The 27,025-nt window shown below is 46.3% G+C and overlaps 1 protein-coding gene across 2 annotated transcripts in view; it reads left to right on the top strand.

Moving 5' to 3' along the window:
* The window catches only part of YTHDF3 (YTH N6-methyladenosine RNA binding protein F3), a 71,515-nt gene that overhangs the window by 36,918 nt on the left and 7,572 nt on the right, over window positions 1–27,025 (top strand). For both annotated transcript variants that reach the window (XM_082259214.1, XM_082259213.1), the window contains exon 4: window positions 2,096–3,676. In XM_082259214.1, coding sequence (XP_082115340.1) covers window positions 2,096–3,676 — 1,581 coding nt within the window. The remainder of the gene's footprint in view (window positions 1–2,095; window positions 3,677–27,025) is intronic.

Here is a 27,025-nt window from a genome sequence, read left to right on the forward strand (position 1 = left end):
TTATCTGTTCTTCAAAACCTTTTGAAAACATTAGGGAGATTCCTCTGCTTACTCTTTCACAGAAGATAGCCTTTTTGATGGCTATTGCCTCTGCCCGCAGAGTATCTGAAATGGCGGCGTGGTCCAAAGAGATAGTGGTACATCGACCCCCCCCCCCCATAGTCGTTCCTTCCTAAGGTGGTTTGATTTTCATCTGAATGAAGACCTTGTGCTGCCTTCACTCTGTCCTAAGCCCAAGCATCCCAAGGAAATGGCTTTTCATTCTTTGGATGTGGTTCGGGCAATTTGAGTTTACCTGGTGGCTACTGACTCTTTCAGGAAATCAGACCTTGTCCTCACTGAAGGACCTCAAAGGGTTGGCTGCGTCTGCTGCGACCATATCCAGATGGATCAGGCAGACGGTGGTTCAAGCTTATTTGCTAAAGGGTCAGGTTTCTCCTTTCCTTGTGAAGGTGCATTCTACTAGGGCGCTGAGTGCCTCTTGGGCTTTTCGCCATCAGGCGTCAGTGATGCAAGTTTTCAAGGTGGCAACTTGGTCATCAGTGCACACGTTCACAAAATTCTACAAGGTGGATGTGTTGGTATCCTTAGATGCCTCTTTTTTGGTCTCAAGGTTTTGCAGGCTGCTGTTTAAATAGAAACCATTCTCTTTGAAGGTGTATGTGCTTTTAGGTGAGCTCCGGTTGTTGCTGGTTGAGCTCCATGTTACCTGGTTGGCTAAGTTTTTAGACAAAAGAAAAAGGGGCGCACCGACCTAGTGCATCACCACTGGAAGCATTTATTAAAATATTAAAAAGTATACAGTATACTCACAAGACAGGTGTGATAATACACACATCAATATTGCACATAAAATCTCTCCAAGGTAGCCAAAGTCCCACGCAAAGCTGAATGGCATGCAGTGTCACATGGGGCTGCTATGGCTGGGCTGACGCGTTTCAGGGGCGAACCCCCTTCCTCAGAGCCAGAAAAATTGCTCGGCGTTAGGCAGTCGGCAAGTGGTTAAGGGTGTGGGAGCAACCAGGGATTTATCAAGGCTAATTCCATTCCTCAAATCAAAGGTGCTGAGACAAACCAGTTATTAGGGTAGTACATTTTAATTCAGGAACTACCTTTGGTAGTCAGGCTTAGCATGACTGTTTTTCCAAAAGGGCTCAGTTTACAGCTGCCCTGTTATGAAGGATTTACCTGCTTGTACTGTAGACATGCAAGCCTGAAATACCTACTTATTTATTTTTTTTGTAACTTCATACTTTACATACCTTTTGCAAACTCGGCCCTTCCAATGCCTTAACTTTTCCCAAAGTTGAGATGCTTGTGCATGGTCTACTAGAGCAGGGGTCTCTAGACTTTCTAAATATGGAGCCCGTTTACTTTCCTTTTAGACTTTAGGGGGACCAGATTGAGGTCATTGGGAGAAATTGTCTTGGCATTGTTTGGAGTAAGCAATGCTTTATATTAGGGGAGAAATAGCACCCAGTCGTTGGTGTTGGTGTGAGGAATAGTGCCCCATCGTTTGTTCCAGTGGGATGAACAGAGCCCCATCATTGTCGTCAGTGGGAAGAAAGGTACCCCAAAGGCTGGATAAAGCAAAAGGCGCTATAGAGGGCTGTACACTGTTGGTGTTAGTGTGAGGAACAATGCCCCATCATTGGTGTCAGTGGGAGGAAAAGTCTTGTATCAGTGTGAGGAACAGTGTCTTGTATTAGTGGGCTAGATAAAGGCGAGCATAGGGCCATAGTTTGGAGACCACTGTTCCTGCGATTTAATGAATATGGTACTTTTGCAGTGTTTAAAAATCAACCCATGATACTGGTACGATTCGATTGACAATCAGTGTTAGGTTTCTAGGCCCCTCTCAATTCTCTAATGAAGAGCACGTTCGTCAAGTCATACCAGGACTTCCTGGTTAACACGCCATGATTTTGTTTTAAAACTTTGTTTTCTATGTTTTTATTTGATCAAAACTGTCTCAACCCTTTTCAAGTAATATTTAATGGGTTTCAATGCTTGTTTGGTGCTATTTACTGTTTTACACACATGCCTTAATTTTGTCCAATGATGTTAAAACCTACCTTTTTGTTTTCTGTTGCAGAGTAATAGCTATCCACCAATGTCAGACCCATACATGCCTAGTTATTATGCTCCATCCATTGGATTTCCTTACTCCCTTGGTGAGGCAGCATGGTCAACTGCTGGGGACCCACCAATGCCATACTTGTATGGACAGATGAGCAATGGAGAACACCACTACATACCGGATGGAGTGTTTAGTCAGCCTGGAGCTTTGGGGAACACTCCTCCTTTCCTAAGCCAGCATGGGTTTAACTTTTTTCCTGGGAATGCAGATTTCTCCACATGGGGGACAAGTGGATCTCAGGGACAATCAACACAAAGTTCTGCATATAGCAGCAGCTATGGATATCCTCCTAGTTCCCTTGGTAGAGCCATTGCTGATGGGCAAGCTGGTTTTGGCAGCGATACTCTGAGCAAAGTGCCGGGCATTAACAGCATTGAACAAGGAATGACCGGACTGAAAATCGGAGGAGATATGACAGCTGCCGTGACAAAAACTGTTGGGTCAGCTTTGACTAGTGCAGGAATGACTAGTATAGCTGCAAACAGTGTTCCCCCAGTTAGCAGTTCAGCACCTAAGCCAACCTCATGGGCTGCCATTGCTCGAAAACCAGCGAAACCTCAGCCTAAACTAAAACCCAAGGGCAATGTGGGTGTTGGTAGTACTGCAGTTCCTCCCCCGCCTATAAAACACAACATTAATATTGGAACTTGGGATGATAAGGGGGCTGTTGTAAAGACCCCACTAGCTCAACCAGTTATGCCACCTCAGCCTGTAATTCAACAGCCTCAGCCATTAAATCAGCCTCTACCAATGGTGCAAAATCAACTGCCTCAACAGCAGCTACAGCAACAACCACAGCAGCAACAAGGACCTCAGCAGCAGGCCCCAACACATCAGGTGCAGCAACAGCTTCAAAACCGCTGGGTGGCACCTAGGAACAGGGGAGTGGGCTTCAATCAGAACAATATCTCTGGGAATGAGAACTTTAGCTTAGGTGTTGTGCCTGTTAGCTCCTTGCCTTCTGGTGTTGAGGTTCACCCTGTACTGGAGAAACTGAAGGCCATAAACAACTATAATCCCAAAGACTTTGATTGGAGTCTGAAAAACGGGCGAGTCTTTATAATTAAAAGCTACTCTGAGGATGACATTCACCGTTCTATCAAATACTCAATTTGGTGCAGTACTGAACATGGCAATAAGCGTTTGGATGCTGCTTATCGATCTTTAAATGGGAAAGGGCCACTTTATTTACTCTTCAGTGTAAATGGAAGTGGACATTTTTGTGGCGTTGCAGAAATGAAGTCTGTAGTGGACTACAATGCATATGCTGGAGTTTGGTCCCAAGACAAATGGAAGGGAAAGTTTGAAGTCAAATGGGTCTTTGTGAAAGACGTTCCCAATAACCAATTGCGACACATTCGTTTGGAAAACAACGATAATAAGCCTGTTACCAACTCAAGAGACACTCAAGAGGTACCCCTAGAAAAAGCCAAGCAAGTTCTTAAAATTATTGCAACTTTCAAGCATACAACCTCTATCTTTGATGACTTTGCACATTATGAGAAGCGTCAAGAAGAGGAGGAAGCCATGCGTAGGGTAAGTGAATTCTCAGTTTGAGCTTTTTGACTACGTCATGTGCATGTGTGCTCCCAGATTTTCTATTATTTTGGGACCACATGTTGATCTGTTTGACATGCCATTCTCATGATAAATGCCGGTAACAGATGTCCCAAACTTAAATCAGTGGCATTGAATGTCACATATTTATACATAATTGTATTGAATGTTATCTAAAAAAAAAAAAAAACACAGTTTTCCAAGTTTTGAACAGATAAAAGTGAAAAGTCAATTGCAAAAGAACATGAATTTATTATTTTAAGTAAGCATTGGTGCAAATCATTGCCTTCAGAAGTTATAATTGGAGTCCAAATGTGTGAATTTTAAATATCATATGGCTTCAAATGCAGTTGATTACTTAGAGAACATTTCTGAACAAATTGCATGATGAGGACCTATGAGCTATCAAAACAAGTCCAAAATAAATGACTGTAAAAGCACCAATCAGTTTTACTTTTTCTCTAGCCTCTGAATCTCAAACTTTGCAATCATGGAGAGGTCCAACAACTAGGAACGGTTTATTACCTGACCTCTACAAAGTACATAACACAGCAGCAGTTAATAGCCACTAGTCTAATGGCTAAATACAAGGTTTAAAAACATTTAAACTGTTACTTGCTAAAGGATTTGTAATTCTGTTCCATCGCACTTGTAATTCACATGTCTTTGGAACACTACTTAAGCCTGGTACACAGTTTTTTTTTTTTTTTAACCCAGCGGGCTGAACAAAGAAACTGATGAACTCAGGGAGGCGATCCTGTACTAACAATCTGATGTTAGTATAGCGATCTCCCCCACTGAGCTATTGTGTTCTGACCGGGGACGCCTCCCCTGCCAAAACGCACTGGTCAGCGCTCTTAACCAGTGGCTGCCGATCGGCAGACCTTTTTTTTTTATCATGCTGGTTAAGCGGCTGGCTGCTGCTAGAGCTGCACGATTCTGTATAAAATGAGAATCGTGATTTCACTTTCATTCACCGATGGACACAGCTCCTGATATTCTTGACCATATGGGCAGTCCCAGGGGGCATACTCTCCCTCTCTGCTATAGGTACTCAGTTTTCTTTTTCTGCCTAGTCAGGAGTAAGGACTTAGTTCCTTGTTGGGATCCCTGGTCCTGGCAGTTTTTTTTATTTTTTTAGATTATATATTTTTTTTTTTCTCTTGGTCACCCTGGTCTGGCCAGCTCCTTGCTAGGTCGGCTGCGACATAGCCCCACTGGATGGGGGCTGGCCTGCGAGTTAAATGCCTCGCGAGGTCACATACGAGTGGGTCTCAACCTGCGTCATAGCATTCTTCCTGGTCGACAGCCCCACATTTCAATGGCAAGGAGGTTCTGTTGAGCGGTGCCCGCCTGGTTCCTGGTATGGCGATTAGCTATTCCCCCTCTCCCCCTGTAGGGTTTTTGGAGTGGACGCGGGCCCCTCCCTGGGACAGTCAGACCCCCATGTTCCTCTCCTTCCCGTCAGCCCATTCCTCAAGTCTGGTCTTGTGGGTCATCTGCGCCCCCCTTTCCCCTCCATCTATACTGGGGTTATACAGGGTGCTGTACTGGCGATGGGAAATGGGGGGGGGGGGGGGGGTACGCCTCCCATGACCAGAAGAATTTGTCGGGGGGCTGTGCTTCAGTGGGGGAACCTGCCACGGCCCCCCCCCTTCTTTCTGTGTGTCTTGCCTGGGTCCCTGGGTAGCCGATTTTCTGTTTAGGCTGGCGGCCATGTTTGTGTAGCAACGACTGCCATTTTACGTTAGTCCGGCATTGAATGGCAGCTATTACTGTGGAGCCTTCTAAGCATCCATTTTAGCTGTGGGAGCCCCTCCTTATCCCCTGGTGCTGACTCCTGGGCCTCTCCTTTTGTGGACGCTGCACGTATAGTGCTTTGATCCTTGTGCTGCCGGTGACTGCATGGTGGGGTGGTGATTCTGGTGGGGTCCTCTCCCTCTCTGCTGCAGGATCAGGGGTTGCTCTTTGGCTGGCGACTGGGTGGTGCTAGCAGCGTGATGAGGGTGTCCCTTAGCAGTGTTTTTCTGAAATTTTGTGGGGTACCCTTATTCCTCATTGAGTCCTTGGAGCACTTCTTCCCACCTGACCCCCTCCCAGAGCCTGCGGAGCCCTCCCGGTCCCAACCATCCATTGATGCACTGACGTCAGTCCTGGAGTCTTTTGTGTCCCAGGTGGAGGTGGCTTTTGGGCGGCGGGGTAGTAAAAAACACCCCATCCTTCCCCTACTTAATCTGTCTCCTCAGATTCTGACTCTGATCTTGCTGTCACGGTCGAGGCCCGCCCTGAGGGGTCTGCACCCTGAGTTTCCTGTAGCTGCGCACGAAAAGGAGGTGGTGGACACACTGTTTTTCAGTGCATGAGACTTTAAAAATGGAGGACGCAGCTGATGCGGCGGAGGAACCGCTTCCTTTTGGCACTTGCAAGCTGTCTAGAGTGGCGAAGGTGTTTCCGTTTCCTTCCTATTTTTACAGATTTGTCGCAAAAGAAAGGTAACGTTCAAAGTGTCCTTTTTCTGTTCCCTAAGTGATTTGCAATTGGGTACCCATTTGAAGAATGCCTCCTTAAGAAGTGAACTGTTAAACCAGTTTTGGATGCCCTGGTTTCCAGGTTGAATAAGGCAACTATGATTGCGGTAGAAGGATCACCGGCTTTTAAGGATCTGGCTGACAGGCTGAGGCTGTGGCCCACAGTATGTTCACTGTGCCTGGCTCGGTACCCAGACCCGTCTTCACCCTTGCCCTGGTGTCATAAACTCTGTCCTAGTGGGCTAAGCTTTTACGCCATGACCTGGAGGGTGAGCAGCTCCCCCCTGTCTTTGTGGAGCAGGCGGACTAGTTGGTCCAGGGCTGCAGTTTATCTGTGATGCCTCTTTGGATGTGGCTCCCCTGATTTCTAGACTGTCTGTTTCGGCAGTGGTCCTTAGGCGTGTTTTGTGGCTCAAATGTTGGGCTGCTAACCAGACCTTTTTAAAAAAAAAAAAAAAAAAGCCTTAACTGATCTTCCTTTTCAAAGAGATCGCCTGTTTGGAATCTTTTTTTTTTTTTTTTTTTTTTTTTTTTTTTTTTTAAATATGTAAAAACTGCTACCGGATCTCCAGTTTTTAGCTACCTTGGATGACATCATTAGGAGTCTCACGGGGGAAGAACACCTTTCGTCCGCAGGCTAGTAAGGGTAAGGAACCTCGTCGCAGACGTGGCCCGCCCTTCTCAGCTCACAGAATTTTTTTCCGTCCCTCAGGGTCAACTGACAAGGGTTCAAAGCCTTTCAAGGCCTCTTTGGGAAGATCCAAGCGAACTTGGTCTGGCAAGTCCAAAGCGGGTTTCTCCAGAACTGCAGACAAGGCTCCTTCTGCATTAAGGTGTGCCCTCACCTGTGCCTGGGGTGGGGGGGGAAGTCTTTGCTGGTTTCCGGGACCTGTGTACCTCCTTGATGCAAGACAAGACAAATGGGTCCACTAAGTGATATGGTTTGGCTACAAGATCGTGTTTCGTTCTTACGCTCCAGAGAGGTTCTTTCCTTCCAATGTGCGTCTGTCCCTGGACCGATTGCAAGTCCTCTTTGGGGCGGTGCAAGACCGGTTACTTCAAGGGGTAATTGTTTGTTCCGACTGCGGAATGTTTTTAGGGGGTTTTAGTCCAAACCTGTCAGTCCCATAGAAGGCAGCAAGGTGTCAAATTCTGGATCTCGCGGCCCTGAACTGCTTTGTACAGGTACGGAAGTTCAGAATGGAGTCTCTTCGCACGGTGGTGGCATCCTTGCATGAGGAGGATTTCCTTGCCTCTATCGACATCAAGTAAACTTACTTACACACTCCAATATGTGTCTGTCACCAACGCTTCCTCCACTTTGCCTTGGGAGAGGAGCATGGTCAGTTTGTGGTGTTACCCTTTGGTCTCGCCTCTGCTCCTCGGGTCTTCACAAAGGTGTTGGCTCTGGTGCTGGCTTTATGTCCGTGAGGAATCAGTGTTGGGCTACCTGGACGACCTTCTCTTGTGAGCAGTCTTGGCTTCGCTCTCCAGCTCTTCGCCAGGGCAAATCTCTTCTCCCCCTGTATTGGACAGTGGTCACCACGGATGCCAGTCTGTCTGGTTGGGGAGGTGTCCTGGATCGGCACTCCGTTCAGGGAGTTTGGACACTGGAAGAGTCCAGACTCCCGATCAATGTCCTGGAACTCTGAGCGATCAGGCTGTGCCTGAATCACTGGATGGATCACCTTCAGGGGTGTCTGGTGCGAATCCAATTGGACAATGTCACGGCCGTGGCTTTTGTCAATCACCAGGGTGGAACAAGAAGTGTATTGGCAGCTCTGGACTAGATGTGTCTCCGATGGGGCACCCCCGAGGTGGATCTGTTGGTTTCTCAGCTCAACAGGAAGGTGCACAAGTTTGTGGCATGGGATGCGCTAGCAGACGCCACAGACGCGCTAGTTGCCCCCTGGGGATTTAGGTTTCCCTCTCCAAGTTTCTTCCAAGACTCTTGCGCAGGATCGAGGCAAGAGGAATTCCAGTCATTTTAGTTGCCCCGGATTGGCCTCGCCATTTTTGGTACGCCGATGCCCCTTGGAGACTACCTCTCAGGGAGGATCTGCTATCCCAAGGGCCGATCTTCCATCCTGCTTTACAGTCGCTGGCTTTGACCGCTTGGCTGTTGAAAGCTAGATGCTGAAGGATAGAGATTTGTCGGGGTCAGTGACTTCCACACTACTGAAGGCTAGGAACGTACGATGAAAAGCGTACATTTCGTGGTGTGAGTTGCTTGGTGTTCACCCTCGCTCTTTTTTTGGGGCTCGGGTCTTGACCTTCCTTAAGTGTCGGGTGTCGGCCTTTGCGGTCTTCTTTCAAGACCCTTGGCCATGCACTCCCTGGTGCATACTTTTATTCAGGAGGTTTGACATTTGACTCCATTCCTTCCAAAGGTAGTCTGACTTTTCATCTGAATGTGGACATTGTGTTGCTTTCTCTGTGTCCCAGGCCAAATAATCTTAAGGAAATTGCATTGCATTCCCTGGATGTGGTTTGGGCTATTCGGGTGTACCTGGCAGCTGCAGAGCCTTTTAGGAAGTCAGACTCACTATTTGGGCTTATGGATGTGCCTCGGAACGGACTATCCGCTTCTTCTGTGATCATTTCTGAATGGATCAGACAGATGGTGACTCAGTGACGGTGACGCAATTAAGGGTGAGGTTTCTTGTTTTCTTGTGAAGGCGCATTCTACCTGGGCGCTAAGTGCTTCTTGGGCCTTTCGTCACCGTGCGTCGGTAACGCAGGTGTGCAAGGCGGCTACTTGGGGGCCGGTGCACGTTTTCACAAAATTTTAAAAAGTGGATGTGTTGGCATCTGTGGATTCCTCTTTTGGCCGCAAGGTTTTGCAGGCTGTTAAGAGGGCTTGTTCCCTCTTTGGGGCTGTAATGTTTTTCAAGGGGGGGGGGGGGGTCCAATTGCTTTGGTTGAGCCCCTGTTGCTTGGTTGGCCTTTGGGATTTTCTTCTTGCTGTTCCCACTCCTCATGGTTGACACTGCTTTGGGACGTCCCAATGGTCAAGAAGATCAGGAGCTGTCCGTCAATGAACGAAAGAGAAAATTAGATTTTTGACTTACTGTAAAATCCATTTCTCTGATGTTCATTGACAGACACAGCACCCACCCCTCTATGGAGTTGTATTATCTCTGACACTGCTTGTACCGATAGCAGGCAGGAAGGGGGGGAGTTTACCTCCTGGGACTGCCCATAGGCTTAGTCGAGTTCTTTTTCTGCCTAGTGCCCTACTCCTGTAGAGGGCAGTATAACTCAGTGGTCAAGAACATCAGGAGCTGTGTCCCGTCAATGAACGTCAGAGAAATGGATTTTACGATATGTCAAAAATCCCATTTTCTTTTTTGCTTAGAATAAATCACGATTCTTGGAGTAACATCTTTCACATTATACAAAAAGAAAACAAAAATTGGGATAACTTTTTACTGTTTTTAGTTTTTAATTCATTGAAGTGTATTTTTTCCCAAACATTCCGATTGAATGCGCAAATAGTGTGACATAAAATATTGCAACAGCTGCCTTTTTTTTTTTCTCTCTAGGGTCCCTGCTGAAAAAAAAATTTTGGGGGTTCAAAGTAATTTTCTAGCAAATACTGTTTTTAACTTGTAAGCAAACAAGTGTCAGTCAGAACAAGGCTTGGTTTTTAAGAGGTTAAACTGACATTTGCAGACTGAAGTTAATTCCTTTGTTCCAAAAGAAGCAAATGATACAATGTTTCTTTTCATCTCTCATGGCTGAGCAATGTTGTGATAAACTTTGCCACTGTTTTTTTTTTTTTGGACATCTGTGAGAATGGAACTGCTTGGCACTTGCATGAATCGTGGAAATGCCGTATTAAGATCATGAGGGGGTTGAATCGAGATAGCGATTTTTCAACAATTAATCCTACAGCTCTAGCTGCAGCACACACGGGCCAAATGTTGGCCGGTTTCTATTGAACCGGCTGATGCCGTCCGATATCCGGCCCATGTGTTTCTTAAGAAAAGGAGGTGACCATGTGTTTTACTGTTGCAGCTTCTTAGTTGCTTGCTCACAGGACAATGATTCAGCTGATACTGAGAGGCAGATAATGTTGCCAAAACTGCTTCCGAAACAGTATACGTGTCACCCACCTGGGTCTGCAAAGTTGTGTAGTTTAAAAGATTGGAAAAAACAAAATAAACACAAGGGTAAATACTTGGCCACTTCCGGACCGCCCACCGTGTATTTACGTCAGGACTTTGATGTTAAATACCAGTGTCATGACAGCAGATACCTACCATAACCCTATTTTTCTACATAGCTGGCGGTTCTTTTTCACTGAAAAGTGGTCCCAGCAGCGGATTCGCTGCGTGATTTCTTTTATGGGCGGGGGGGGGGAGGTGCCCACCCACCGCTTACCGGAGCTGTCGGTAGTGGAGAAAACTATCCTGTCCGTTCCAGTCTTAGGCAGGAAGTCGAGTGAGGGCAATATGGCCCCCATTCGACTCAATGGCCTTGGAGGACCGGAGCGACGTCATACGGCCCAACAGTCAGTGTTGATGGGGGAATCTCTCCCGCGAAGCTATTGTGTTCTCCCGGCGTGGGGAGCCATCCCTGCAGGGAGAACACAATGATTGCTAGCCGCTTATGCTGCTGGTAGTAATCACATGCTAGAAATCCGACATGCTGGTTGTACCCCAGTCGATCGATAAATTGACTTGGGTAAAATCAGCTTACCCATAAATAGTTCTAACCTCAGCTGGTCCCTGCTGTACCAGCTGAGGTTTAAACCTTCAATGGCTGACTTTACCTTCAGTTTGGTGTCTTTTTGAGCCTCTGCCTTTAAGTCGAAATCTTCCTCCTCCAATGCCCTCTAGTGCGGCAGCGTTCATACTCTTAGAACTGAGGAGCTTTCACAGGCTCTCATCAAGAATGGCCCTCTATGCCCACCCTTTCCCCCCAGCTCTTCCTTTCATACAATCTGTTGCTACAGCTTCCATAAATCAAATCTATGAATGGAGGGAGCGTATCTTTCAATCACCTGCCTGTCCTCCATTCATAGATCTTGTTTAATTCATAGACACTGTAGTAATTGCTTCTATGAATGATGGAGTTAAGCAGAAAGAGCTAGCATAGCTGGCCACTCTTGATGAGAACTTCTGGATGGCTCCTCCTGTTCTAGTAACTCTTGCTGCACCAGAAGATTGCAGTGGGGGTGAAGGGGGTATTGGAGTAATGTCTTTTTGTGCTTACTTTGTATTTTTTTTTTTTTTTCCTTGGGTACATTTAGGCAAACAGAATTGCAAATTTCTGGCAAGGAAAACCATCCTTGTGCAATATAATAACCTGTCTTGCAGGAACTACAGTTAAGACAGATTCTGTGAATTAATTTAAAGACTCGTTTACAGCAGAAGCCACCCTTGCCGCCCCTCTGAAAAGCAATCCACGGTGGATCACGTTCAAGGGCAGTTGACAGGTGTCTGGGAGGTGTTTCCTTCACCACCTGTGTTAAACCTAAAAAGCCAGCACCACCACTACAGGACATTTTGTGGCACGAACCTGTTGACTTGAATGGGTTACATTCAGTGGCGGTACTGCCCACCCAATTCAAGATTGATATTGTTTTAGCCACAAAGCCAATGACATCTGTACAACCTCCTCTGGGCATTGTGTTGAGCTTGGAGGCGTTTGTTGGTAATACTGCAGCTCATAGCCTATTTTTACCATCTCCCCATCCGCATGGGCGATTGATAATCATGCGTCTTCCAAGACACCTCTTGGGGACTGCTATTCAGAACATTATAGTGGCTCTTCAGTCCTAAAGCCCAAATCCAGGCATTTTTTTTTTATTCCACGCAGTCGGGCATTTGCACAGAGTTTAGCTTTATGGAAGTGCAATAAAAACCTTTTGTTTAAGAGCCGGTTCACACTGGGGCGACCTGTCAGGTGACCTGGTCGCCTGACAGGTCGCCGTAGGTCGCCTGCCATAGAGAAGCTGTGGACCCGTTCTAATAGGAGCGACACAAGTCGCCCTGACTTGGAAAAAGGGTCCGGAGCTTCTTTGGGGCGACCCGATGCGACCTGCATTGACTTCAATTATATGAAGTCCGTGCCAGCCGCGAGCTGCGCACCGCGACTTCACAGGTCGCCCGGCAAAGTCGGCTCGCCCCAGTGTGAACGGGGTCTTAATGCACACAGAACTCTTGTTTTTTGTATTGATTTCACCCAACTTGGCTATGAATGGTCATTGCATATACACAGAAGAAAAATGTGCTGCAGGCATTCCTAGATTTTACAAGGTGTAAATTCTTCAAATGTTTTGAATTGCACAATTCTTATGTAGCTGTGTGCAGATAAATCAAGTTGGTGAATGATGGCCTTCCCTTTTAGGCATGACTTTGCTTTTTCTGAGCTGAATAAATCAATCTTATTCTGTGGCACACACCAACTTTAAGAAATGGACCAAGGCTTATATATTTACAATGCTTATATTGATGCTTTCAGTATATACCAGCAGGTGGCTCTCAACTCCACTCCTTTCAGTGGTTTCATGTCTAAATGTGCCTGGTTTTCTGGGAATGTTATGGGGCTGATTGTCTGCTGGCAGAACTTTTGCATGAAAATCCTTGTAGGTTTGCAAATGAATATGAAAAAAAGTTCATCTGTCCGGTTTGTAGAATTACCTAAGGACATTCTAATCAGTCCAAAAATATACTTTTGATATTGCATGTGTACCACCACTGGAATCTTTTTATGACCTCACCTAGAAAGTGGAAACGTGGCTAAAACTTTTCTTTTTCAAGCTGTAGTAAACCACGGCCTTTCAAAAAAAGAAAAAAAAGTCCCCTGCAAGGCAATGGCATAATGTGCTAGTATGCATAGTGATGAATATATGAAATTACTTACCTTAGAACAAAGCCTTTCAACGGTGCACTGTCAACGCTGACAGGGCTTTCATCTTCCCCCGGCCTTCCTTCTGGGTTCACTGGCGCTGCTTCTTTTGAATGGCTAAATCGGGGATCTTCAAACTATGGCCCTCCAGTTGTTCAGGAACTACAATTCCCATCATGCCTAGTCATGTCTGTGAATGTCAATGCCTAATGGGACGTGTAGTTCCACAACAGCTGGAGGGCCGTAGGTTGAGGATCCCTGGGCTAAATCATGACAAGTCACTGTTTACAGCACAGATCTCTAAAGGGACAGCACGGGTATACCGTCCCTTCAGAGCGCATACATTAGAGATGTCGCTGGCTGGATCCAATACCAATATATCTCCTAAACACTGAACGTTAGAGATATTAACTCTACCTACAGTTAAACCTTATCTGTGGGTAGAAGCTCAAAAGCGGAATTTATTACTGCTTTAAGAATCGAGTGTGAAAGTCTTAAAGCCCAACACCAGTCAAAACATTTTTCTTAAGCGTGAATGGGGAATGATTTATTAATGTCTGTGATTTCCACTGGGATTTCTTCTGACTCCTGTCCATGTGAAACGGTTACCAACACAAGATTTGAGAAGAAATCTCCCCAGTATTTGTGTGAAAAAAAAAAAAAAGACTCGAGTTCTTTATAGTAAATCAAGAAGGGGCATGGGTTCGTTCTTTTTCAAAGCGTAAGCCCTCATTCACATTGAACGTGGCTTTGAAATCGCGAAACTTCATCTGAACTCGCACAATTTCAAAGCCGTATTTCAGTCTGATTTTGGGGGTGAATTGAAAGACATCTGTGTGGGTTCATGCACCATTGTCTATTGTAGTCACCCCCAAATTTACCAAAATCAGTGCAGGAACTACGTTTGGAAATCAGGGCGGCGCCGCGAAGATGGTGTAGCACTGATTGGGATGCTATCATTGTTGGCAATAGCCTGCGATTTTGTCATGTGATTTGACCTGTCAAATCACGCTGATGTGAACAGGATCTAAGTGAACAAGCTGAAATTAAAAGCTGGTCCAGTTTTGATGACGTCCCCCCATAGTGCCCAGTATAGAAAACCCAAGTGAGGTTTGAAATCTACTTTAAAAACACAGAAGAAGCCAAAGATTACTGAGGATGTGACGTTTACAAGAGGACATGGCCAAATTAATGTGGGTGTGGTCATTGATAAGAAGATAAAAAAAATAAAATATCATTAATTGGTTTTTGTGTGCCCCTAGTTAGAGTAACTTTCAATATGGTGCTGCCTGTTATATTCATAAGTACAACCTGGTGCCATCATGTTCCTCTTCCGAAATACTTTCCTTACACCCACCCTATATTCAGAGCGTACGTAGGGAAGTGTCTGTGAGACATAGCACCTCTTGCGTCATTACGGGATATTTTTTATTGGAAAACCTATTCTTTGTATAGGCAACAGGGTATTACACAATGCATAGCGTACATAAAAGCGTAAGAACAAAACAGATTGTGACATTACGTTTATTTCAAGGGGAGATGCATATGACAATTGGCAAAGAAAGACTAGGATGGTGTAGCCCATCAAACGACCAGTACAAAAAAGCAGTGTAGGTCTTAAAAAGGCAATGTTGGAGAAATGTGGCCCTTAAACAGTAAGTGTGGTGTATAGCCAATAAGTTGCACTGCTTGGTTGACATTGCTTCAACGGGTATGAGGTAATGTCAACTAGGGTGACCCACATGTTAAGAGTCTGCAGCAAGTGATTCCAAACTTTGTTAAATATAGATGGAATTTGTTTATAAATGCGCTTCTTTTAGGATAAAGTGGAATTTTTTCTTTCTTTCATTGATGGACAGAGCTCCTGATCTTCATAAACATTGGGTGATACTGCCCCCTACAGTAGTAGGACACTAGACCGAAAAAGAATCTGGCTACACCTATGGGCAGTCCCAGGGGCTATATTCCCTCTCCCTGCTATAGGTACTCCGTTTTTTTCCCTGTCTAGTCATGAGTAAGTTCCTTGCTGGGATCTCTGGTCCTGGCAAATTTTTTTTTTTTTTTTTCTAAAACGGCCGGCGGTTCTCTTTCACAGAAAAGTGGTCCCATCAGCGGAAGAGGTCCCCCACCCCCCTAGGCAGTTAGCGCGCGCAGACCTTTGCTCCGTGCTAGGTCGATCGGCCCTGACATAGCCGCACTGGTCGAAGGCTGGTCTGCGAGTTAAACGCCTCGTAAATTCTCTCATACGACCGTGTCTCTGTCTGGAGCAGTGCCCGCCTGGTTCCTGGTATGGTGAGTAGCTGTCCCCCTCTCCGGTTGGAGGGTTTTGGGGTGGATGTGGGCCCCTCTTTGGGACGGTCCGACCCCCGGGTCCCCCTCCTTCCTGTCAGGCACCATTCTTTTTCATCTGTCCCCCATCCTACCCCCCCCCCTCCACTTATGCTGGGGCTGTGTGGGTGGTCCGGTTAATCTCCTGGGGTGGGGGCAGGACGCTGTGCTGGCGATGGGGGCCAGGGGGGTGCGCTGCCCAGACCGGACGATCGGCTGTGCGGGGAGGTTGTACCTGGTGGTGCTCCTGCCAAGCCCCCACGTCCTGCCTGGGTCTGTCCTTGAGGCCTAGGGATCCCTTCTGGGCCCCTGAGAGCCTTGTGGTGCCACCATTTTGCTGTAGCCTCTGTATTCCAATGCATAACAGCCATGTTTGTGTAGTCCAACCGCCATTTTGCTGTGGTTTGCCATTTAAAATAGCGGCGGCCATGACATCAGAGCCCTGTGTGTGTGTGGCGATTTTTGGCGGTGGGAGCCCCCCCTCATCCCCTGATGCTGACTCCTGGATATTTTCATTTCCATTTCCTATCGCTGCACGTGGAGTTCAGATTATCCTGGTGGCTGCAGGTGCCTGTTTCGGCTGGGTTGTGAGTTTGATGGGGTTCTCTCCCTCTCGGCTGAAGTTCCCTTTTTGCTTGTGCCTGGTGACCGGGTGGTGCTGCCAGTGCGGTGGGGGTTGTCCCTTTTTGTGGTGTCCGCCTGGGGACTCATGAAGTCTTTGGAGCACATCTCGACACCTAACCCCCCTCTCTGAGGCTGCAGGGCCCTCCGGGTCCCAACCATCCATCGATGCACTGGTCCTGGAGTCCTTTGTGTCCCGGGTGCAGGTGGTTTCCAGCAACGGGCTAACAAAAAGTGCCCCCTGCCTTCCCCTGGCTCATCTATCTTATACGATCCTAAATCTGATTCGGCCACCACGGACATGGGTCACCCTGCTGGGTCTGCGACCATGCGCCCGGAATCCTCAGATAGTGAGGATGATTCCTCCACATCTGCAATTGCGCATTAAAAGGCGCTGGTGAAAGCACTGATTGTATCTGTGTGAAACCTTGAAGATAGAGCGTGCAGCTGCAACAGAGGCACAGGTTCCCTTTAGCACTCACAAGCCATCCAGAGTGGCAAAGGTGTCCCCTTTCCCCTATTTTGTCAGAATTGTCGTTAACAGTGGGGACGGCCAAAGCGTCCCTTTGGGGTCCCTAAGTGATTTACCAAGTGTTACCCCTATGAGGAGTCCCTTATTAAGAAGTGGACTGTTCCCACCAGTGGTGGACCCTCCGTTTTCCAGATTGAACAATGCAACCATGATTCTGGTTGGAGTCCCCGACCTTTAAGGATCCGGCTGACAGAAGGCGGAGTCTGTGGCCCGCAATATGTACACTCTGGCTGGTTCGGCACTGAGGCCGGTATTCACCATTGCCCTGGTGTCGCAAACTCTGACTGAGTGGGCTAAGCTGCCTGCCTTTGCTGCGCTGGCGAACCAGCTGGTCCAGGGCCTACAGTTTATCTGCGATGCCTCTTTGGATGCAGCTCCCCTAGTGGCTCGGCTCTTTTTTGGCAGTGGTCCTTCGGTGTGTCTTTTGCCTCATGCTGGTCTGTGGATCAGACTTCTAAAAAGGCCTTGTCTGATCTCCCCTTTCAAGGGCATCGCCTGTTTGGGGCTACCCTGGATGACATCATTAATGATCTCACAGGGGGAAAGAGTACTTTTCTTCCACAGGCTACTAAAGGCCAAGAACATTGTGGTAGACGTTGTCCCTCCTTCTCGGCTCATAGGTTTTTTTTTTCGCCCCTCAGGGTCGACTGACAAGGGCTTAAAGCCTTTCATGGCCTCTTCTGGAGGATCCAAACGATCCTGGTCTGGCAAGCCGAGAGCGGGCTTCTCCAGACCCACTGACAATGCTCCTTTAGCATGAAGGTACCTCCTCACCAGTTTTCAGGGGTGGGGGGGCATCTTCGTTGGTTTCCGGACTCATGGACTTCCCTGGTACAAGACAAGTGGGTCCACGAAGTTGTTCGATATTGCTCGGTTTTACTCTTGTCCCCCGGCAAGGTTCTTTCCTTCCAACTTGCGCCTGTCCCCGGACCGTTTACAGGGTCTGTTTGGGGCTGTACAAGACTTGTTGCTCCAAGGGGTGATTGTCCTGGTTCTGACTTTGGGACATTTTCAGGGGTTTTACTCAAACCTGTTTACAGTTCCCAGGAAGAAAGACAAGGTGCATCCAATTCTGGACCTCAAGGCGCCTTACTGCTTTGTGCAAGTGCAGAAGTTCAGGACAGAGTCCTTTCGCACGGTGGTGGCATCCCTGCATTAGGGGGGCTTTTTTGCCTCGATCGACATCGAGGATGCTTACCTTCACATTCCAATATGTGCCTGTCATCAGCATTTCCTTAGCTTTGCCGTGGGAGAGGAGCATTATCAGTTTGTGGCATTACCCTTTGGTCTCACCTCTGCTTCTTGGGTCTACACAAGTGTTAGCTCTGTTGCTAGCCTTGTTACACCAACGGGGGATCGGGGTACTGGGCTACTTGGACAACCTCCTTCTGTGAGCGAAGTCCCCTATTGCTGTGGTGGAAAACCTGGAAATCGCCATACAAACTCGGAGGGAGTTTGGCTGGATTCTGAATTTTCAGAAGTCTGCTCTGGTTCGGTCCACAAACCTGGACTATCTGGGTCTGACTCTGCCTTAGCCAGAGTGCTCCTTCCTCTGGACAAACTCCAAACATTGCAGGCTGCAATTTGTCTGTCTCCTGCTGCCCAGTAGATGGTTATCCCTCTGAACTTGCATGCGGGTGCTGGGCCTGATGGTGACTACCTTCAAGGTGGTTCCGTTTGCACACTTCCATACGAGGTCCCAGCAAAAAGGAGAATCTGGCTGAATGGGACAAGACTCCGCAGTCTCTGGACAATCAGATCTGGCTGAGTCAGGGAATGTAGGAGTCCCTGATATAGTGGCTTCATTCTCCAGGGCTTCGGCTGGGCAAATCATTCCTCCCCTTGTATTGGACAGTGGTCTCCATGGATGCCAGCCTTTCCGGCTAGAGAGGCTGGTCTCCATGGATGCCAGCCTCTCTGGCTAGAGAGGCGTCCTCTGCAAAAATTCTGCTCAGGGGATCTGGACACTGGAAGAGTCCAGACTACGGGGCAATGTCTTGGAACTCCGAGTGCCTGGACCATTGGACGGACCGTCTTCAGGGATGTTCAGCGCGCATTCAATCGGACAATGCCACGGCGGTGGCTTATGTCAATCACTAGGGGGGTCAAAGTTTCCGGGCGGCTTGGGAGGTAGCAGGAATTCTAAGGTGGGTTTTACATTCCCGGGGTGGAAAAATTGGCAGGTGGACTCTACTCAGGTGCTCCTCCTGGGCCTTCCATCATCAGGTGTCAGTGACTCAGGTTTGCAGGGCGGCCACCTGGTTTTGCCTAAGTTCTATAAAGTGGATGTGTTGGCATCTGCGGATGCTTCCTTTTGGCCGCAAGGTTTTGCAGGCTGCTGTTAAGAGGACTTGATCTCTTTGAGGGTGTGTTGTTTGTTTTTATTTTCAGGTGACCTCCAGTTGTTTTGGTTGAGCTCCTGTTGCCTGGTTGGCTACTGTTTAGCCTGGGGAATGTTTAACACTGCTTTGGGATGTCCCAATGGTTATGAAGTTCAGGAGCTGTCCGTCAATGAACGAAGAAGAAAATGGGATTTTGGACTTACCATAAAATCCATTTCTCAGATGTTCATTGGACACAGCACCCCACCCCTCTGTAGAGTTGTAATTCTTCTGACACTGCTTGTTGCAAAACTGAGTACCTATACCCCCTGGAACTGCCCAAAGGCGTAGCCAAATTCTTTTTCTGCCTAGTGTTCTACTCCTGTAGGGTGCAGTATAACCCAATGGTTATTAAGATTAGGAGCTGTGTCCGCCAATGAACATCAGAGAAATGGATTTTCTTTTAAGTAAAAAATCCCATTTTTCTCTTACGTCCTCTGACAGTCGCCGCCCACTCATACAGTCTTCGCCAATGGGTATTGACCTCTTATCCATAGGAGAAAGCTAGGCATAAGACTTGTTAAAAACAAAGTAATTTACATAGACCTATGGGGGCTGTCCCACTGGTCCAATACCCCCCTGCAATCAGCCATCCCAACTAAGTTTGTCTTCTGCCTAGTTAGGAGTGAGATAGGCTCTCCCTGTGCTGGGTCTACAGTCTCAGCCTTTTCATCTGTTTTATGATTTTAATTTCTGAAAAATTCGTTTTTTCTTTGCACTACTAGCTGTTTGTTTTATCAGCGTTTAGTTAGTAATTTCTTCAAGATGATGGCGTAGCGGAGCTGGGAGTCACACTGGTCGTCCTGGTGTTCCAGGACAGTGGGCCTTATGGAATCCCAGCCCGCCATCGAGCATTTAGCAGGGTATGTGTTCACCCTGGCTTCGCAAACGACCCATCCCTGTCCTCAGGGATGCAGCCTGCGAGGTGGCTACCTCGCCTGGACGTCTCCCCACGGTTCTCCGTGCACTGCTAGCGTCCTGCGTATTTGGCTGACGGCACCCCCGCCATCTGAGGGTGGGAGGTTTCCCGTCGATGAGAGGCACCCCAAGCCATCGGGTACAGTAAGTACACTCTGTGTGGGGCCTCTGTCTGGGGCAGGCAGTCCTGTGTGTCTGTGTTATCCCCTAATGTCTGTGCATTTTTTTTGGGCTCCCTGATCCTGGTCCCTGCGGGGGCTCTCTCACAGCTGGTACGCTATGTGGGTTTGTGGGGATCCCTCTCCTATGTTACTTTATGGTGTTTTTGGAGGTGCAGACACGTGCGCCGACCGCTGCGGGGTTAAAAACCGCCGGTCCGCCATTTTAGGTGTGGGCAGCATGCTGGCTTCACTGTGGGCGCTTATACAGCAGTGTATGTAGTGTGTTTTGGTGCCCTGCGGTGCCATCTTATGTGTGGCAATGTGTTTTTTTTGCTGAGCAAATGTCGGCGACCATTTTCCCGAAGCCTCCCATTACTTTCTATGGGCAACCATTTTTCCTTGGTCTAAAATCCTAGTTCAGCCTATTGCGGTGACATCACTTCCTCTTTCTGCATAGAGGAGATCGGCAGGCGTGTAGGTAGCACTTGTGGGGTCTGTCTTGCTGTCTTTTTGTGGGAATACCTCTGGCTGTCGGCTTGTCCGTTTTTTCCTTTATGCAATGTTACATACAAGGTCATGGGATAATTATTAAAGGAGGGAGGATGATGAGTGCCAGTTCGGCAGAACTGGTCAGCTTCCCTCTACACGGCAATTACATTTGATTTGAGTTTAGAGAGCTTGGAAGGCAAGGTTGCTAGGACAATTTTCTTCTCATGCCTAATACTGAGGCCCAACCTGCTCTATCAGGACTCTTGGCACCTCACATATTTATAAGAAACCCCTCCAACAGTATGCCCGTTCTTAAGCTGGACAGACACTTAGTATAACCCCAATTTAGAAAAAAAAAGTTGCGGCCCTGTGTAAAATCTACATCATAACACAATGTGACAGAGCATCAAAAAGTTGGCAAAGTGGTACTAACCAAGAGCTGGAAGAACGTTTTGAAACCAATTAGGTTAATGTTGGTGCCTCCTGGCCCTTTTAAGGGGTTTCTGATAATTTGATGATCGTGATTGGCGGTAATATGATCTGATGGCTCCCAATTGCAAATAGAGATCTGGAACTTTCCGTTAGCCGCCGGTAACTGTGTTGGGTGTGTGCTATCAGCACAGCTTTGTTTACATTCTGATACACATATATGCTGCGTTAAGGCCCCACCGCTTGCACAAAAGTTAATTGGCAACAGGTTAGTAACATGATTGTGTATTTAAAAAGGGCATCTTAGAGAGTCAGTGTTTCAGAAGAAAGATGGGAAGAGATTTGCCAATCTGTGAAAAGGTGCGTCTAAACCATTGTCAAAGGTTCAGAATAATGTTCAACGTAAAGTTGTGAAGACTTTAAATATATTATCTACAGTACATAATATCAAAAGATTCCGGAAATCTGGATAAATCTGTGAGCAAGGCACAAGGCCGAAACGTAGGCAGGCCAGTTAAGAACCTGGATTTTTCTACTACGAAGCCATGCTGTTGTCCTAGATGCAGTTTAGCATTGTTCTGCTGAAATATGCAAGGCCTTTCCTAAAAAAGATGCCATCTCCTTAGGAGCATATGCTGCTCTAAAAACCTGGCTATATCGTTTAGCATTGATGGTGTCTTTCCAGGTCTGCAAGCTGCCCATTCCATAAAACCTAATGCACCCCTATACCCTCAGAGATGCAGACTTTTAAAATGAGATCCAATAAGCCGGAAGGTCCCTATCCTCTATAGTGGTTGCCAAAAAGATGGCCAAATTATTGATTTGTCTGGCCACATAAGTTTTCCACTTTGCAACAGACCATTTCAAGTGTTCCTAAGGGCAGAATGTTGCAGCAGCCCCCCTATTACTTACCCGAACCCCATCTGGATCCAGCTATTTTGCATGAGAACATTGGCTCAGACACAGGCCATTTGCTCCCGCTGCTGTCAGTCAGTTAGCCAATGAGGATGGAAAGGGGTCGGGACTGACCCCCAGCTCCATGCCTGAATGGACACACAGAGCAGCAGCTCGACTCTGGTGCCCCCATAGCAAGCTGCTTGCTGTGGGGGCACTCAGAAGCAGTTAGGGGCCAGATGAGTTGGTGGGGACATAAGAGGAGGATTGGGGCTGCTCTGTGCAAAACCATTACATAGAGCAGGTAAATGTAACATGTTAGTCTTGTTTTTTTGTTTAGAACTAATCAAAAAAATCACTTTAAATTGGCTTTGGCTCAGAGAAGACAGCATTTTTTGTGTGATGATCAGATATGGCGGCTTCTTTGCATGATAGATCTTTACCTTGCATTCTTGGATGGCATGGTGAACTGTCCAGACACATGTAGATAATCTGTTTTCAATGTGGTGCTGTCTGAGGGCCCAAAGATCATGGGCATTCAATAATGCACTTTGGCCTTGTCCCTTGCACACAGAGATCTTGGAATCTTTTCATATTGTGTACTGTAGTTTATATAAAGTCTCTGTAATTTTACGTTGAACATTATTCTGAAATGTATTTTTAGACGCAGCTCTTCCCAGATTGGTGAACCTTTGCCCATGTTTTTTTTGTTTTTTTTGTAAGACTCCCTGACCCTCCAAGATGTATGTCAGGAAGAGAATTTTTATAGCAAAAATCCACTCCATTAAAGATGGGAGGTGCGGCCATCATTCCCCGCATACAAACAAAAGCCGTTTACACGAGGTGCCAGGTTTTAAGCCACTAGAACCAAGTGAGTGTAATTCTGTATACTTTTATTAAATAAATGTTGAGTGATTTTACGCTTTAAAATTCTCTTCCCGTTATCCTTCCCGCTCAATGAGATTATCTGTCGTATATACTGATTACTACTTGAGCAAACAGAGGTGGAGACTCATCAGAGGAATGCCCACAAGCATTTTTGACTATACTACGTTTGGTGAGTTTAAGTCCATGTGGGGCACCAAGAGCACTGTGGAGTGGAGCTCAATGATCTGCTCATAAGGAGCACTGGCAATTTACTTTCGCTGTGGGACTGTCCTAAACGGGACTTACTCTTTTGATATTGGTTTATATGATACCTATCTGTGATATTTTGTCACACACCTACATATGTTTTTTTTAAATAATTGTGACATTCTTGGTTTAGTTACGGTTTTTATAGTTGAAACCTAAAATCTCCATGCAGAAGGTGGCATTTCATTGCAAGTGTGGATTAGATACCCTTTCATACTGTTAGGTTTTTCAGGTGCTAATGGGGCACCCCAATGCTGAGTTACTTTGACAGAACGCACATTCTTTTTAGTGTATTTCTTTAAACTCTAGAAAAACATTACTCCAGTTGTGTATTAAAAATAAAAGCAGCTAGTGTAAGCATCAGAGTCAGCCTTGATATTCAGCTCCAGTAATCCCGTCAGCATTAAAAAGTGAAGGGATGCATTTGAAATCAGACATGTGTGAACGTGTTGACGTGGAACATGACAGTAGGAGGGAGCAAAGATAATGCCTCACAGGGTACCGCTGAGCTGTCTCTGTCAAAACACTACCCCAGCCTACTGAAAAGAGCTAGAACTTCCCAATTAAACTCTGCTACTGCAACTGAAGTCAAGGACCAGGCCATGCCGTTTTGGCAATAGTACCTTCAATACAAAATAGGCTGCACAGAATTACAAATCCTTAGTAAGATAAAGCAGTCCTGTTCCTTATGTTTTAGCGCCTTGCCCTGAATTTCTGGATTTACTCCAGAGAAATGAGTGTGAATTATCCATACTTTTTCTGCCTTCTCTGAGCGAATTTCTAGAGGACATCACTGGTCGCATTGTTGCTACATTGTGTGAGATTTAACCAGATTTTACAATATGATTGCTAGCATTGTTAAAGCGGAGTTCCGGGCACGAAAACGTTTTTTCAATAAACATACCCCCGGGACAGTCAGGGCTAGTACATTCCACAATGGTTAGCCTCTGATCTGTCCCGGTTCGCACTTACCTGCAAGAAGAAATACTCATAAAATGTCTTCTCCAGCGTTGCCATCTCTGTTGTGGGCAGCTGAAGCCGGCGCGATCCTCTTCTGTGTCCACTTCCGTGTCGTCTTCTCCCAGAATGCGCCTGCACCGGCCCCTCTCGTCACTTCCGGTGCGGTGCCGCATTCCTCCACAGCTTCTGGGCTTGCCCAGAAGCTGTTTAGCAGGGAATGCAGCGTCGCCCCGGAAGTGACGAGCGGGGCCGGTGCCGTCGCATTGATTCCTGGGAGCGATGATGTTCAGCTCCCAGGAATCATTGCAAGACAGGAAGTGACGGCGGAGCCACGGCACAGAGGGACGAAGTGGAGAATAGGTGAGTATTTTCTATCTACAATTACAAGGTGAGTAAAAAAAAAAAAAAATATATACCTAACTATCCAATTCCTTTTCAGGTGAAGAAGATCCAGCGTATGGGCACAAAATCGATTAGGAAGATTTTGTGCCTGGAACTCCGCTTTAAGATGTGGAAAATTAACCAATGTTCTCAATGGCTTAGCCACACATGCAGCACATGATGGCATCCCTAGCAAGAGAAGTTGTATGGTGGTCCAAGAGCTACTGGTAGACTCTTCACTACCGGTTGGAGATTTGCTTGTGTATGGGGTTTTTCTATCAAATCTATTTGTCCGGTATGAACTGGAAACCCAGGTGTTTGATTATAGGTTGTGTTTTTTTTTTTTTCCCTCCTTTTCCTGTGCTTGAAATTTAGTCCAAAGCTGGGTACACACTGGGTGGGGTTGAGCGGAAAAAAAAAATAACACAAGCAGTGTTTCTTGTTCCATTGAATTTTGACATCCGGGAAACTCAATTTTTTGTGAAAAAATACACTTTCATTTATTTGCACACAAACAAATATAATATGGGGGTTAATGTGAAACCAATAATTGGGTAAGAAAGGTAAAATAAAGGGGGGGGGGGAGTGGGATGAGGCTAGAGGATTTTGATTTATAGGGAAATAGAGTGGTGGGGAAAGGATGAGAGCTCTCTTCTCCCCTGTACTATGGTTTAGCAGAGGAACAGCTCATGCATATGCATCAGTCAGGATCTTCCTAAAGTTAGGCCTTCCCTTTTTGAGGGGAAAGAAAAGTCAATCCAGTACTATGCTTTCCAACATATCATGTTTGTGTTGTAGCGAGAGTCAAATTTTCCATCTACCAAATTAGAATATAAATCCCAATTTGAGGAGGTGCTGTGCTCAAATAAAGTCATCCAGCATTAACATGGAAGTAAACCTATTGATTGAACAATTTCAACCATTTACGTTCCCGCCACTGTCACCTAGGTTGTGCTCTCAACCAAACTGTCAAACCATCCAATGGCTGGTATCCTAACTGATCATATTTTCAGCATCATGACAGTTGATTAACCACTTCTGTACCGAGCCAATTACAAGTCAAAATCTGTATTTTTAGCTAGGAAATTATATTTTTTTGCAAAGACTGTGGAAAATAAAATGGCGGTCATTGCAATATTTTTTTGTCACGTGGTATTTTTTGCGCAGCGATCTTTCAAACACCTTTTCCCCAAAAAAAAAACCTTTCACTGCATTTAAAAAAAAAAAAAACTAAACAGTAAAGTTGGCCCATTTTTTTAATTTTTTTTTTTTTATATATCGTGAAAGATGTCACGCCGAGTAAATAGATATCGAACATGTTACGGTTTAAAATTGCGCACACCTGCGGAATGGCGACAAACTACGATACATAAAAATCTCCATAGGCGACGCTTTAAAATGTTTTAACGATTACCAGTTTAGCGTTAAAGCAGCTCTTTTTTTATAGATTTTGCTCTCGCTCTGGCGATCACGATGCCTCACGTTTCATTTGTGGGCGCGGCTTGCGTATCTTTTTTTTTTTTTTTTTTTTTGTGCGCAAACTCACATAGCACTTCTTTTTTTTTTTTTTTTTTTTTTTTTTAATCTGATCACTTTTATTTTTGTGACAAGCAATGTAAACATCCCTTGTGACAGAAATAGGCAGTGACGGGTACTCTTTATGGAGGGATTGGGGGTCTAAAAGACCCTAGACCCCTCCAATGGACTTCGATGTATTCAAAATGCTGAAATTGGCATTTTTGAATACTGACAATTTTAAATGGTGCATTTAGCCGCCGAGTAACCCGGACGGGACATCATGCAGCTTCCGGGTTACTACATTGGAGACCAAGCCAAATATGGCTTTGATCGGGACTCCAATCAGCCAGCGGACCTGCTTACTGGTTGCTTGGGTCTCCCAGTAGGACGAAAGACACGGGCAGAGGCGTGAGAAGGGGGGGAGCGTCCCCTCCCGCTTGCTGGGATAATAGTCGAGCGGCTCTTATCATCTGAAAAAATGGTACCGGGATGATGCCTCTAGCCGCAGGGATCACCCCGGTACAACCACTTCTCTGAGCTGACGTAGGGCTGGGTCGATTCACGGGAAGCTGTTAAACAGAGGCCAAGATGGCGGCAGCTTTGGCTAAAAACGATAGGAGGGTTTACAAAATAAAACAAAAATTGTCCCCAAACATATGATCCCAACACTTTTTTTTCTTCTCAGTATTCACCAAGTGAATCTTCTCATCACCACGCGACTATACACTGTGGCAGGCGCAGCACTATGAAGTGCCTTATGCACTATGGCATTAGAAGAATTTTGATTTCTCTGACCTTTTAGTCCAAACAAGACTATCTGTTACTCTATAACTCCTAGCGCCATTCTATGGAAGCAGTAGGTTTAACCACTTCAATACTGGGCACTTTCACCCCCTTCCTGCCCAGGCCAATTTTCCCCTTTTAGCGCTGTTGCATTTTGAATGACAATTGCGCGGTCATGCAACACTGTACCTACACCAAATTTTCCCCCCACAAATAGAGCTTTCTTTTGGTGGTATTTGATCACCTCTGGGTTTTTTCCTTTTTGATAAACAAATAAAAAAAGACCGAAAAGTTTGAAAAAAAAAAAAGTTTTTTTGTTATACAATTTTGTAAATAAATAAGTTTTTTCCTGCACTGATGAGACTGCACTGATGAGACTGCACTGATGAGACTGCACTGATGAGACTGCACTG

Source organism: Pelophylax lessonae, assembly GCF_965119305.1.
Source record: "Pelophylax lessonae genome assembly, chromosome: 5".
Taxonomy (NCBI): Eukaryota; Metazoa; Chordata; class Amphibia; order Anura; family Ranidae; genus Pelophylax; species Pelophylax lessonae.